Source organism: Podarcis bocagei (assembly GCF_964188305.1).
Source record: "Podarcis bocagei genome assembly, chromosome: 5".
In the NCBI taxonomy this organism is placed as follows: domain Eukaryota; kingdom Metazoa; phylum Chordata; class Lepidosauria; order Squamata; family Lacertidae; genus Podarcis; species Podarcis bocagei.
The window spans coordinates 35,258,716-35,272,655 of NC_138129.1; the positions used below are offsets into that span (position 1 = coordinate 35,258,716).

General features: G+C 40.8%; 1 protein-coding gene and 1 long non-coding RNA gene across 2 annotated transcripts in view; one reads left to right on the top strand and one right to left on the bottom strand.

Moving 5' to 3' along the window:
* Positions 1-1,956: 1,956 nt before the first annotated feature.
* Positions 1,957-13,940, bottom strand: part of PKP1 (plakophilin 1) — a 50,271-nt gene continuing 38,287 nt past the window's right edge. The window contains exons 7-14 of the mRNA XM_081194709.1: positions 10,513-10,627; positions 10,171-10,326; positions 9,592-9,768; positions 9,299-9,452; positions 8,279-8,465; positions 6,971-7,055; positions 6,191-6,294; positions 1,957-5,368 (exon numbers count right to left, since the gene is read on the bottom strand). Of these exons, the coding sequence (XP_081050835.1) occupies positions 6,223-6,294; positions 6,971-7,055; positions 8,279-8,465; positions 9,299-9,452; positions 9,592-9,768; positions 10,171-10,326; positions 10,513-10,627 (946 nt within the window). The 3' untranslated portion in view covers positions 1,957-5,368; positions 6,191-6,222. The remainder of the gene's footprint in view (positions 5,369-6,190; positions 6,295-6,970; positions 7,056-8,278; positions 8,466-9,298; positions 9,453-9,591; positions 9,769-10,170; positions 10,327-10,512; positions 10,628-13,940) is intronic.
* LOC308587310 overlaps positions 9,704-13,940 on the top strand; it is a 242,547-nt gene continuing 238,310 nt past the window's right edge. The window contains exon 1 of the long non-coding RNA XR_014008316.1: positions 9,704-9,804. This is a non-coding gene — a long non-coding RNA (uncharacterized lncRNA). The remainder of the gene's footprint in view (positions 9,805-13,940) is intronic.

A 13,940-nucleotide genomic window follows, 5' to 3' on the forward strand; every position in this document is an offset into this window, starting at 1 on the left:
ATCTGCTTCACCGCAACAGGCATGCAGCTGCAGGTTCCAAGCTTTGGTGTAGCGTCAGGCCTATTATCTCCTCCTATCCTTGGAGTGAAACCAGATGCAATCGGGAAAGCAGGGCAGCCAATAGGAGCAGAGGACTATTCATTTCTTACATTAATTTATGTTTTCATATGCAGTTGTTTCATCTGGTCATGTCTCCACAAGCTGCTACTGTCTGCAAGCCAGTTTGGTAAGGGAAAAATAAAACCACCTTCTCAAAAGATGCCAATGCTACAGTTTCTTATCATGGTGTATCTAATTCCTTCCACCACTCCCTGCTCAGATGAAGGAGTGTGGTTAACATTTGCAAGTGTCTATATGGAGCTTTTTTCTCTGAACAGCTACTGCAGATCTTCGACTGATGCTACTGGTAGCACCAGTCAATGTTGGTAAAGCTGTATTTAAATGGAAGCCCTGGGAAGAAACCAACAGTCTCCCATCATCACCAGATATACCATGTCACGGGCCTTGGGTTCTCCAAATGTAAGTCAGGCCCAAAGCCCAACATTGCAACTTGAAGAGCAAGTGTTTTGCTTTAAACGTGGACAATCCAGAGTGAGATGAGATCACTGTGGCTGCTCTCGCCCATTTGCCTGACCACCCTTCTGCCTGCAGTGAGGGTTTGCTTTACTGCAGGCAGAGGAGGAGGGTGGAGACCATGACAAGCAGAGGGATGGGCAGGAGCTATCTCCTTTCTCACTTAACTGGTGCATTGAAATGGAAAATCCTCACTCTCTAGATAGCAATTGGGCAACCCTAAGACAAGCATCTTTACCAGACAAAAATAAATTGCTAGGTGAGGTGCCAGCTACTTCCAGACTCCCTCCTCCAGCTCATCATTTAGATTTCTCTTCGCTGCTCCAAGAGAGTGTAGAACTATTCCTCCGTGTTTTAGTTTTATTATGTACTTTTTATTAAATTTTCTGTTATATAATTTCAAATAAACAGTTTACATACTTTAAAATATCCAATGACTTCCCTTCTTCTCTCTCCATGGTTCATTTTGCATATCTTACCTCCCTGCATATTTTACAATAACTATTCCAGTGGGTTCTCCACTATTACATCCTTCAAAAATTATTTACTCTGTTGAACTTATCTTAATGCCGCCTGCGTTTTCAGCTGTACACAGTTATTTTCCATATACTCAATAAACTTTTTCCAATCTTCTTTAAAAGTATTTTCTTGCTCTCTTATTCTATATGTTAAATGTGCAAGTTGTGCATATTCTGTCAACTTAAGTTGCCAATCTTCTTTAGTTGAGACCTCGCTCACTTTCCATTTTGGGACTAACAAAACATGGGCTGCACTTGCTGCATACATAAAAAACCTTTTCTGGCATTTGGGGATTTCTCCTTTCAGGAGAAAGGACTCTGGTTTGGGCAGGGGTAAAGTAATTTTAAACATTTTCCCCAGTTCATTATAAATCATTTCCCAATACTCTTTTACCTTTTTACATGCCCATGTTCTTCCATGTTTTTGAATTAGTCCAACTCTAAGAATATCCACTGTCCTTAAGAAAACAGTCTTTTTTTTGAGCTGATCCACAAGCCTGGGAGTCCAAGAATAACCATCCTCCTTAAGGAGTTCATGTTGCTGAAATACACCACTGGCTTGTGAGAATGTATTTATGTGCTGATGGAGAAGCAGGATAGATAGCAGCTCCTAGAAATGCAGTGCTGTGATCTATAGTGAGACTGAGGCATGTCCTCACCTACCACCATAGTCCTCCTGCTTCTGTCTTTCATTAAAGCTGCACAAAGCTGATGGTGCATAATAGGAAATATGTTTTGAGATCTTTAGAAGAAAGGACAGTCTTCCACTAACTGCAGAATGAAGAAAACTGAATTATTCGTAAGTTGCTTTATTTATCAATATATTTGGTGGCAGAAAGAAGCAAAGTAAGCAAAATAGCCAAGGTGAAAAGTTAAAAGATCTCCCAACTCTTTATTGATTTCAGATGTTCCAATGAAGCAAATACACATACAGTACAGGAAAAAACAAAGTTGACATGGGATTCTTGTACATATATATTACAGAATACTTTGTATAGCTGGGTTAGTGATATGGGTGGTAATAAAAGGTAGTAAATTAATACAACCGAGGAGTAAGCTTGCAAAAGTTCATTTCTTCTAGTTGTGCCCATGAGCCTTCTGAAATGATGCATTGGACATCCAAGACATCCTTTGACTAGCATTTTAGAATGCATAAAACAAAGCAAGCCCTAATAAGGAAAGCACTTTTTGCTATCTTGAGGTCATAACAGGTTCTAGCATTTATTTACGTGACTCACATCCTATGCAAACACCAGCCTGTTGCATCTTGCTTCTCATGTGGCAGGGCCAAAAGAAATGTTCAGCCCATCCTCGCAGATAATATTCTATCCATCCATTCCATGCTAGCAAATGATATATACACTGGAGCCATTTCTCTTTGGATAATAAGTTAGGAGAAGAGGGCTGATCAGGGATCAGGAGCCATTGTAGGGCATTTGACATTACTGCTCATGTAGATCTCTTCAAGATCAATTTGCCTTGCTAAAAAGCATAACAATACCAGTGGTAAGGGTTCTCTTACTACATGCCAAACATTGACAAAACTGGTTTATGGAGGGCAAGTGCAGATGACAGGTAGTTCTTGATTATCTGATAACTGACTAGTTGTGCCAAAGCCTTCTATTAACTCATTGATAATCATTCTGCTAATCATTCTGTTAACAAATCTGGTGTATGTGTAGACACACACTTTATGCTTACATATATGAACACTATTAAGACTATTAGTAGCTTGTCGTTATAAAATATCAAATGTTAAAAATGTAGTTCATGACCAGGTCTGGCATCACCACACAGCAATTCTTGGGACCTGACTCTGGTAGGGCCTACTAATGACATGTGACCTGTGCCTGCCCCCTCATCTACCCCCCCCCCAGCAGCCAGGACTCTAAATCAACACTGGGCACCACTTTTACATTTCCCACAATACCATGGAGTGATGCAACATAGGCATTGTGGGAAATTAAACATCAGCATCATGTCCCTGTAAGTTAGGAGGGGGTTGATTTTGCTGAGGGTCCTCTGAAAACTTGGAACCAATCAAACTGATGAAGATGAGATAAAGCACATGTAATCCAGAAACCTACTGCTGATACATTTGATTGGTACATTCAAAGGTAAATTGCAACACTGTTCATTTCTACAGTTCCTGGCCATGTGCAACCTTCCTGTCTGCCCATTCTCTTTCCTAGTTTCTTTCTCCTCTTAGATTCCTCCCTCTCCTCTCAGCTCCACTCCTCTCAACTCCTCTCCATTATTCTGTACCACTCCTTGTCCCAGTCCTCCTTTCCAAGACTTCACTTCTTCCCTAGGTCTGTGCTCTCTCAGCTGCCTGATGGCTCCTTTTCCCCTGCTCGTCATTCTACAATGGGCAGGAGAGTCCCCCATCCTCTGGAGAGTTCCCCACCTGGAGACTGCAGATATCTGCAGGGAGAAGGAGGGAACAGGAAACTTTCCCGCCCTCAACTTCTTTGAATTAACTTATCTTTGTCGTTTATTTGGAATGACACAGCAACTTGCTTTCATAAATGTACTTTTATCACTGAATAACGACGCACCATTTGCCCAAGCTAAAGCTCCTCTACAAAATGCCATAACCACCCCAGGAGTATTACAACACACCACTGAAAAATGTACAAAAACCTATGACAGGATGCCTCTGAGGTGTGAAGACTGAAATGGTAGTTGAAAAGCATAGGGCAAATCCATTTTAGATCCAGCAGAAACTGCTTGAACATATTTCTTTTTTTAAAAAAAATGAAAACCACCACCCCTTTCCTCCCAAGCTTCTAAAATGGTCTGACAAGAAACAGTTCAATTTCATAGCTACTTGTTAAACACTGTAATTTCATTTTGGTTCCTACTCATGAGCCTTGGGAGAAGGCTCTGGGTACAAAGTGAAGTCAGAAGACTTCTGCTCTCACAATGGAGCATTTCCCTTTCCTTTTCTCTTCACCCCCAATCCAATTCTATGTCCTCCCCCCACATCTTCAGAATCTACTTCAGAGGGTTGGAAGACCCTGTGAAGGGGGCTTGGGGGCCCACAGGGCAGAGGAGAGGAGAGGAAAGTTACATTGGGTGAGAGGAAATTGTTTGTGCTACTGAGTGAACATGACAGGAATTCTCAAAGAGTAGATCACGTCTATTTTTCTTTTTTCTGAGTATATATCGGCAGACTTGTTCAGCTGACGGATTTATGAAATAGCAAGAATCCGACTTTGGTAAAGCAAATATTTTTGAAAAGCCACATAGAAGCTTGTGGTAGATTATATCCTTAGTAAGACCTTGGGGGTCTTCCACACAATCCATTACTTATATATAGTATAAAAATAAAGTTTTCAAAAACTATCAAGAATCAATTCAGGAGAAATTTATCTGACATGAATTTGCTTCTTGGGATTTGGAAACTAAGTGACCTATAGGGAGAAAAATGCTTAGCCATAAAATGGAATACGAAAGCAGAACTGGTGCCCACACCCTCACCCCCCCCAAAAAAAAGATGAATGCAGAAGAAACTCTGTGATGTCAGTAAAGTTTAGGGAGAAATAATTTCAGCAATCTAAAACAGGAGCTCTAAACTAATTATCTATGTAGAATGACCACTGACAAAGAAAGAAACACATAAGGTATTAGTAATTTTACATAATTTGTTGAAAATGAGGAATAAAAAGGACTTAAAGCACTATCCTGTGCATGGTTATTAAGAAGGAAGCCACACTATGTTCAATGGGGCTGACTCCCAACCCTTTAGGTTGTGCAATCCTGTGCACATTTTCATGGGAGTAATCCCCAGTGAACTCAGTTTTCCAAATAAACAAACATTGAATTGCACTGTTAGACAACTGAATGGCACCCAAATGCCTTTGGTGACACTGGAATTCCACTTCTCCCACTCTATATACGTACACCCACTAAATATATACATACATAGGTGCTACCACCTTAAATGTTTCCTAACATAGCATCAGTTGGTAGGCAGGTGTCTAACTTATTCATTGTACCTCTCGAAATTGTAAGCCCCCGTTTGTTTGTTTTAAAAAATACTAACAATTGACATCAAGTACCATTAACCTCCAGCCTCCCAGCCTATCCCCAGAAAAAATGAAAGAAATATTTAAAACAGCCATTAGAACATTTTAAGATATGCCAGGCAATACAGCTTTTGTACCTAGTTTTACAAGTGTCTTGAAATCTGGCAACATTCTCTCTGTGTGTATGTTAATGTCCAAACAATTTCTTGACGGCAGAGGCCTCTAGGCAGAAAAGAGTCACAAAGTCTGAAAGAAAAAGAAAAAAGACTGCATAATTAGTCATTTCCAAGTGTCCCCTATGTACATATTGAGAAATGCCCCTGTGCGCCTTTAATGCGCAGTTGTACCTGTGGAATACATAACACACATAGGAGTCAAATCCTAGGGGCTTCAGCCCCACCATAAAGTATTTGAGGGAACCGTGCCCCCACAAAGTTGATGGGCATTCCCATTCAAATGGTGTGTGTGCACTGTGCAGGGCGAGGCTTATCTCTGGGGCCCCACAATATTTTATTCAACTTGGCACCCCTGATAGGACACGACTCAACCGAGTCTTCTTCCTGCTGCTCTTCTGTTGAGCCATGAGTTCATAGCTGCACACAGATCACAGTGCGCTCAGAATGGGAGGGTGCTATATGCTCCCTAAATAATCCTTCACTTCTCCCTCTTTGTCCCAGTTCTTAAGGCAGCAACTTAACCCACTGATAACCCCGTGGAAGTACAACCTTTTTTGGGATTGGGAGATAAGAGGTTTCCCTTGAGTCCTGTACCCAGCAGTGGATGATGTGGTGGCCTCAGAGTGTTCCCCTGTCACCCAGTTGGTTGTATTGCTGCTGCTTACCTGCTGTGGGTGAGGGCAATGGTGAAGTTGGCATGGTGCAAGCAAACCAGCGGAGCCAATTCAGTCCTTCTACCAGTTTATTTGCGCCACGCCGACCTGGCCATCAACTCACATCTCTCCCTCTACCTCCCAGCAGATATGACTGACCAGCCCCACATATTGAGGCTAATCTAGATGTGACTAAGGTCCCCCCCCCCCAGCTTTGAAAGTCTGATTCAGTTGTTTACCTGTAAGCCAAACATGCAGGAAAGGTATCTTCTTAGAACCTTGAAGAAAGGGTCCTGAGAGTACTTCCTGTTAAGGATCCCATCATATTTCTATCATATCCTTGCTGCAGAATGGAAGGTTGTAGATCACATAAGGATAAATCAGATGAAGAACCATTATGTTATGAGGAGTCAGATGTTTTGATATAAGCATGAGAGAAGTCAAATTCAGGCAAATGTCTGGATGCACTCTCAAACTATATATGTTGCACATGTAAAACTCTCTAAGGCACAAGAGTGGTTTCAACTGAAGACTTCTAGCAACCTCACTTAATAACTCATATATAAATGCAAAAACATTTTGCAAAGCTTCTGAATTTTTTGCTTCTGTGTCCACAATTAGTCGACGTGTATCTTTCTGTTCTTTTCTTTTTAATTGTCATCCATCAACAGACCAGAGGAGCAAAACTAGCAAAGCACTAGAAAATGCATTGCATTTTTTTTAAAAAAAAGATATGTCACAGTATATATTATTTATATTGAAGATCTGAAAAGGTAATTCCTTTTCATCCAGAAGAGATGCCTCTAAAACAATTCTGTATACAAAAAATGAAACAAAATGACAGCCATGCTTTCCAAAACAGTTTACCATCACAACTATTTGTTAAAAAAACACTGTTTCTATGATCTTAGGAGACATTCACCACAGGGCTAGCTACATCTTTTATTATGTGAGTGGGGCTGTCCAAGTGCCATGCTGTTTTATGAGAAACAGTGAAAAAGACCACATTATTCTCTTACCTGTTTTAGTACAGTTTGGAGCTCCCTGTTTGACCATAGGTCAGACAACAGCATCCGAGCAGCTTCAGCTGCTTTTGGATAAGATCTACGGAAAAGAAAGAAGGCAAATGAGCTTTCCAGAAAAAGATGGATGACAACAACTTTCTTGCTGTTCTGCTGGCAGGTAAAGACTTTCTTCTTCCAACAGGCCTTTGGAAATTGACTAGTTTTTATTGTAATTATTGTTGTGTTTTAAACAGATTTTATATAGGTATATATAAAATATATAGGTATTTATAGGTAAAATATATAGGTGTGTGTGTGTGTGTGTGTGTGTGTGTGTATAAATGGCCTCGGTCTAATATACCTGAAGGAGCGTCTCCACCCCCATCATTCCACCCAGACACTGAGGTCCAGTGCCAAAGGCCTTCTGGTGGTTCCCTCGCTGCAAGAAGCCAAGTTACAGGGAACCAGGCAGAGAGCCTTCTCGGTAGTGGCACCCACTCTGTGGAACGCCCTTCCATCCGATGTCAAAGAGAAAAACAACTACCAGACTGTTAGAAGACATCTGAAGGCAGCTCTGTTTAGGGAAGCTTTTAATATTTGACAGACTATTGTATTTTAATATTTTGTTGGAAGATGCCCAGATGGGTGGGGTATAAATAATAAATTATTATTATTATTAAGTAATTTAGTGGGCCTTTGGGGATGAATTCAAACCACTGGAGAGTTACAACATCTGCTGAGGTTGTAGAGACTGATATGGGAAAGACATGTTTGATGTGATGTTGCAGGTGTCCTATGGCATTTCTTTTTTCTGTACTCCTCCCTCTGGCTCATCCATGTGGTGCTAAATCTTGGTTTAGTGTTACATGCAAATCTTCAGAATGTAGTTTACAAAATAAACTACAATAGCCAAAGTTTAAAATGCCATTCAGTGGACAGCAGCCACCACCAACCCCATTCCATGGTATTAATGAGTCTCTAGGTATGCCAGGTTCAAAGTTAAGGGCAGCGCTGAGGAGCTTTACAAAGCCCATCATCTCTGACTAATGGCCATGCTGGCTGGGCCTGATGGAAACTGGGATCAAATAACAACAAGAGGACCACAGGTTTCCCATCAGTGGTTTAGGAAAACAAACTCGGTATCTGAGACTCACACTAACCAGCTTTTAAAAATGCTTATGGTGAGGTGTCAGTGTTCTGCAATAAATAAATTAGAAATGGAAAAGTTCTAAGCTGCACATATATATGATATGCAAAGAAAGGGATATATTCAAATCATGGTTCAAATCTCTCATATGCCCACTTTTCGTCACCATTACTCACCCATTACGGCATAGGCCTACAACATTATTTATCAAGCTGCCTGTCAGGTAGGGCTTAGCCATTTGTGGGTTGGACATGATTAGGTTCCTCAGTGTGTAGCAAGCAGATGTCATAATGTCCCCATAGTTGCTGGAACCTGGAGCCTGGAGGGCCAGGAGACGAGTCACATCTGGGAGCACCTGATTAGCTGAAGGGCAGAAACAGATCACCATTAAATACAACTCAAAAAAGCTATTGAGTTGTCTAAAACTCAAAAGGGTTACTGAAACTAAATAAGCATTACTCAATAAGGTCTACAATCGGGCATAAGGGGAATATTAGTCCCCCTTGGGAGTTGTAGCAACAGATCCCACTTTTGCTAAAAAGCAAAATTATCAGGTGGGAAGAGCCACAGCAGATCAGCTTCAGGTAGTGATGAAGCTCATGTAGCTGTGACTGTGGGTACCAAGCCTAACTTAACACACCTGCCCCCCTCCAAACCCCAACCAACAGCATTTTACATGAGAGAGATAGCATCATCCGGAGGGTAAATAATTCTTTGCTTATTCTCAGTTGCTTTTTAGATCATTAGACAGACCTGCTGATCTTGAACAAACATGAAAGCACAAAACTGGATGAGAACAGAAAAATGTTGAACCAGCTTCTCACCGATGAACACTTTACAGTGGTACCTCTGGTTACATACACCTCAGGTTGCAGACTCCGCTAACCAATAAATAGTACCTCAGGTTAAGAACTCTGCTTCAGGATGAGAACAGAAATCATGCTCCAGCGGCGCGGCGGCAGCAGGAGGCCCCATTAGCTAAAGTGGTGCTTCAGGTTAAGAACAGTTTCAGGTTAAGAACGGACCTCCGGAACAAATTAAGTACTTAACCCGAGGTACCACTGTATTGTGATAGAAGAGATTTAAACACTCTGATCATATAGCAGAGTGGGACTTTTGAAAAGAAATGACATATATGAAGAAAAGCGTGTGAATGGAAAGAAAGGAAAATAGGTAGAATACAAAATGGTGCCTACCCATTGTTTTGTGTAGAATAGGGTGTCGAGACATATTGCTCAGCAAGGATGTTCCAGAGCGAACTACTTCAGCATTAGTGGACTGCAGAAGGCGTGCTATACGGGGCAAACCTTTCTCCTTTAGACCAATCAACTGGCTCATTGCATTTGACATCTAGAAAAAATTAATAATTAGGCATTTCTTATTTCTAGAGTTTTGGGGTGGTAGCCAGCATACATCATACACAGAGTGTCTACTATCATCAGTTAACAAAGTGCTTTTCCAGATGTGGAAGGCAAAATAAGGCATTTACCAGTCCTCTGCTTGCAGTCAGATTTTGCAGGGCTCCAGCACAAGCTTCCAAAGTAGCATCTTTCTTGCTCTGGTCCATCAGAGACAGATATGTGCGGATGGCATCTGAATGGTACAACCAGCTGGACCCTCTGGGTTTATAGTCCTCTTCAGGAAGAGGTAGGTCATAGTCATCATACTAAGGGTAAATAAGAATAATTAAAATATCTAAGAAGTTGAAATAAAAAAATTCCTTCTAGTAGCACCTTAAAGACCAACTAAGTTAGTTTTTGGTATGAGCTTTCGTGTGCATGCACACTTCTTCAGATACACAGTTGAAGAAGTTGAAATTTTACAAAAGTTGAAGTTGAAGTTTTACAAAAGAACCCCTCTTTTTTAACCCATGTTTTGCAAAAGAACCCCATTTTACTTATTTATTACACAAAACTAATATTAAACTGTTTTTGAATATTGCATTTTTGAATTGCTGAAACCCACCCTGGGACTTTATGGTGAAAGGCAGGCGGGAAATTGAAATAACCATCATCCAATGTTGCCTTTAACAGAAGGCAATGATGTAGCTCTATGCACCAAATCTCACCTCCAGCTTTCCACCTCTGTTGTTGAAGCAGCCAGTCAGGGTTTTGTCTGTGTAACTGTTCCTGGCCATGTGGTTGAGCTGCGTGTATTTATTAGGCACCTCAGCGTCAAGGCGGTAGGACAGATTGTGCAGGATACAGATGCAGTTCTCCACAGACTAAAACAAAGAAAATGAAATAACCAGTCACTTCTCTCAGTTGTCAGTGCATAAATACTTTACACAGGGCAGGAATCTTTAAAAAAAGACATTGCTGTAAAAATAATTCTCGGTTTACAATTCTGGCAATGTTAACCAGAGTTATATCAGCTGATGAACAAACATTACTCTACGTCTGACTTGTACCTTGTCATCTGGCCGGTTGGCAGCCACACAGTTCTGAGAATAAGCCATTACAGAGTCAATCAGTCCAGGGTGGTTCCTCATGGTTTGACGTCCAACATCTGCAGAACTCAGGTTCCTAGAGGGAAGACACATTTTATAAATCAAAGTGAGAAGTAATCAGATCAGTCAAGCACCTCAGTTACTGCGCTCACCAATCTCTCTCTAGTTCTCTTTGATTCAATGAGGGTGAAATTCCCCTATACAGAGAGCATGTGGAATATATCGCAGACCTATTCCACATAATAGATCTGCTCCTAAGCAGAACTATTAGCTTCATGGCAGCTTTCTTTCTAAAGCTAATATCTGGGATCACAGCTGGGGAATAAATGGTTAAACCTCCCCTCCCCACATGCAGTAGTCCTCAATGAAAATCATCTGCAATATCTACTATTAACTTTTCTTTTTCTTTTTAAGCCCAATATCGGCTGTGTACATATTACTGGCTTAAAACACATCTCAGTCTTTCTTTTGCTCAATTTGAATTAAAGATGATTTAGGGGAAAACACATCAAAATGCTGTATTTCATAAAGAATGGCAGGATAGATACAGGATAGATATGGATTATGGCTAATGTGGTATGTACACTGCTTCCAAAACCAGTGGTGGGAGCACACTGGGTTCAAAGTAAAAGGGAGTGTGTACACAGTCAGGGTTTCTAATAATGCATTTAGCATTGGGTCTAGCTTGGTCCCAAAAGCTGCATATGCCGAGAGAAACAGGGTGCTTTAATATTAGCTGATTCTAATCATTTAAATAACTATTCAAAAATAATGTTTTTAAGAGGGTGGATATAATATCTGAAAGCTCATTAATCCAAGTACAGCGGTACCTTGGTTTTCAAATGCCTTGGTAATCAAACACCTTGGTTTTCAATCACCAAAAACCCAGAAGTAAGTGTTCTGGTTTTTGAATGTTTTTCAGAAGCCGAACATCCGATGCGGCTGTTGGCTATTGTTTCTGGGGCACCTGCACCAATCAGAAGCTGCACCTTGGTTTTCGAACATTTTGAAAGTCAAACAGATTTCTGGAATGGTTTAAGTTTGGCGCTTTTGTTTTTGCTATTTATTTTGTGTTTTTGTTTTTGAGGCTTTTTCGGTTAATTCGTTTTTGTGACTGTGTGGAACCCAGTTCAGCTACTGATTGATTGATTGATTGATTGTGTGTGTGACTAAGGAAATGGATAAAAGCCCCCCATCCAAACAATGACTATCATCAGTGCAGGTAAGAATTTTTTTTTTAATTTTTATCATCTACAATACTGTCTTATTTATTTTATAGTACAGTACATTGATTATTGCTTTCATTTTATGGATCAATGGTCTCATGTTATAATTGCCGTTTTAGGGGTTGTTTTTAAAAGTCTGGAACGGATTAATCTGTTTTGCATTATTTTCTATGGGAAAACGCGCCTTGGTTTTGGAATGCTTTGGTTTTGGAAAGGACTTCCGGAACAGATTAAGTTTGAAAACCAAGGTACCACTGTAATTTAACAATTCTGGTTGGTTTTCCAGGGGTTGCAAGGAAGTCTGAGAACTTTCCCCTTTCGATAGCTCAAACTCATCTCCTTTTGCTCAGCTACACTACTATAAAGTCTGATGCTTGCCAAGTTTCATAACACAACTATTAAGACGAAACAATCTTTCAAAATGTTTGAGGGCAAATGCAAATATTTTGTTTGATCAAAGGAAATAGTGCTGTTTGGATGGTTATAGCTAATGTCTTCAAGACACTGGTTTTTCTCACATGAGGCTTACTTCACAATACTGTGTCAAGATTCTGAGATTTTTTTTAATAGAGACCATTTCTGATACACAAACAAGCTCTAACTAGTTTTAAGATCACTATGGAGCTATTTTTACTGTTTTCCCTTCAGACTCTCAAAGGTTGAAGAATGCTTCCATTTTGCACTGAGACCTGCATTCTGAGAGATCTGCATTGGCTCCCAGTACATTTCCGAGCACAATTCAAAGTGTTGGTGCTGACCTTTAAAGCCCTAAACGGCCTCGGTCCTGCATACCTGAAGGAGCGTCTCCACCACCATCGTTCAGCCCGGACACTGAGATCCAGCGCCGAGGGCCTTCTGGTGGTTCCCTCATTGCAAGAAGTGAGGTTACAGGGAACCAGACAGAGGGCCTTCTCGGTAGTGGCGCCCACCCTGTGGAACACCCTCCCTCCAGATGTGAAGGAAATAAGTAGCTATCCTGTTTTTAAAAGACATCTGAAGGCAGCCCTGTTCAGGGAAGTTTTTAATATTTAATGCTGTATTGTTTTTAATACTTGATTGGGAGCTGCCCAGAGTGGCTGGGGAAACTCAGCCAGATGGGCGGGGTATAAATAATAAATTATTATTATTGTTGTTGTTGTTGTTGTTGTTGTAGTAGTAAGGGAGCTCTCTCTCCATTATCTATCTAAGCAAGAATGGAAATAATCTAGTATTGTACAGTGAGTTTACAAGCTGCTTATATCAGCTTGTTAGACCCCTGGACCAAGAAAGCTGCAGTCACTGATGCAGTTCATCTTTTTCATTTCAGCAAACAATGGTACTTTTAGTTCATGTGTGTGCTGCTGCTCAATCCCCTAAGGGCGAACTTCTAATTGTTTAACTGTTCCCTTGGCTTATTCAGTGATTCTCATATGCTGGCAGTCGAGCATTGCTGGAGATCAGTAAGAGAAACTGCAAGTCAGGACTAATACGTTCATGCCAAGGAGTTTGATAGCTTTTCCTAAGCATGAATAAAACTACTGCTTGCCAACTAAGAGGCTTCCTACAGTTTAAAAGGGGTGGTTGTAGAGGACTAGGGAATCTAATGAAGAAAACCAATATGGAGGGCAATTCAAAGGAAAGTCATTGCCAGAGGCAGTCATTGAAATTTGATGAGGAGCAAGCAGGTTTGTGTGTTTTTTAACATGCAGGTGAAGAACGTTTGGTCAGAGTACCAGCACACACCTGGCACCTGCGCCTCCAGTCTTTATGCACACAACAAAAATACATCTCGATGACTGCAATGAGAATGGTTGAGAAGCTTCATTTTGTGCAGAATCGGACAGTGCTTGATGCAAACTTAAAGGAACTTCACTGTCTGTCAATTTAAAGGCTGGCACTTAACCTTTTAACCTTTACAACCCGAAATAGCTTTGTGCTCAAACTACCACACCTCACATGCTTCTCAGTAATACTGGGAATCTGCATCTACTGGGCCTGAAATCTCTGAGTCCAGTCCCTCTATAGCTCTATTTTCATTCTGGTTTGTTACTAGAATAGGGAACCAAAATCAGCGAATCAATGACCTTCTCGAAATACCACTTTCATTGGAATTTTGGCTTACAATTCCAAGTCTTTTTCAGATATGGAGCTCTACAATGGATTGCTCTACCCAGCATGGTATGC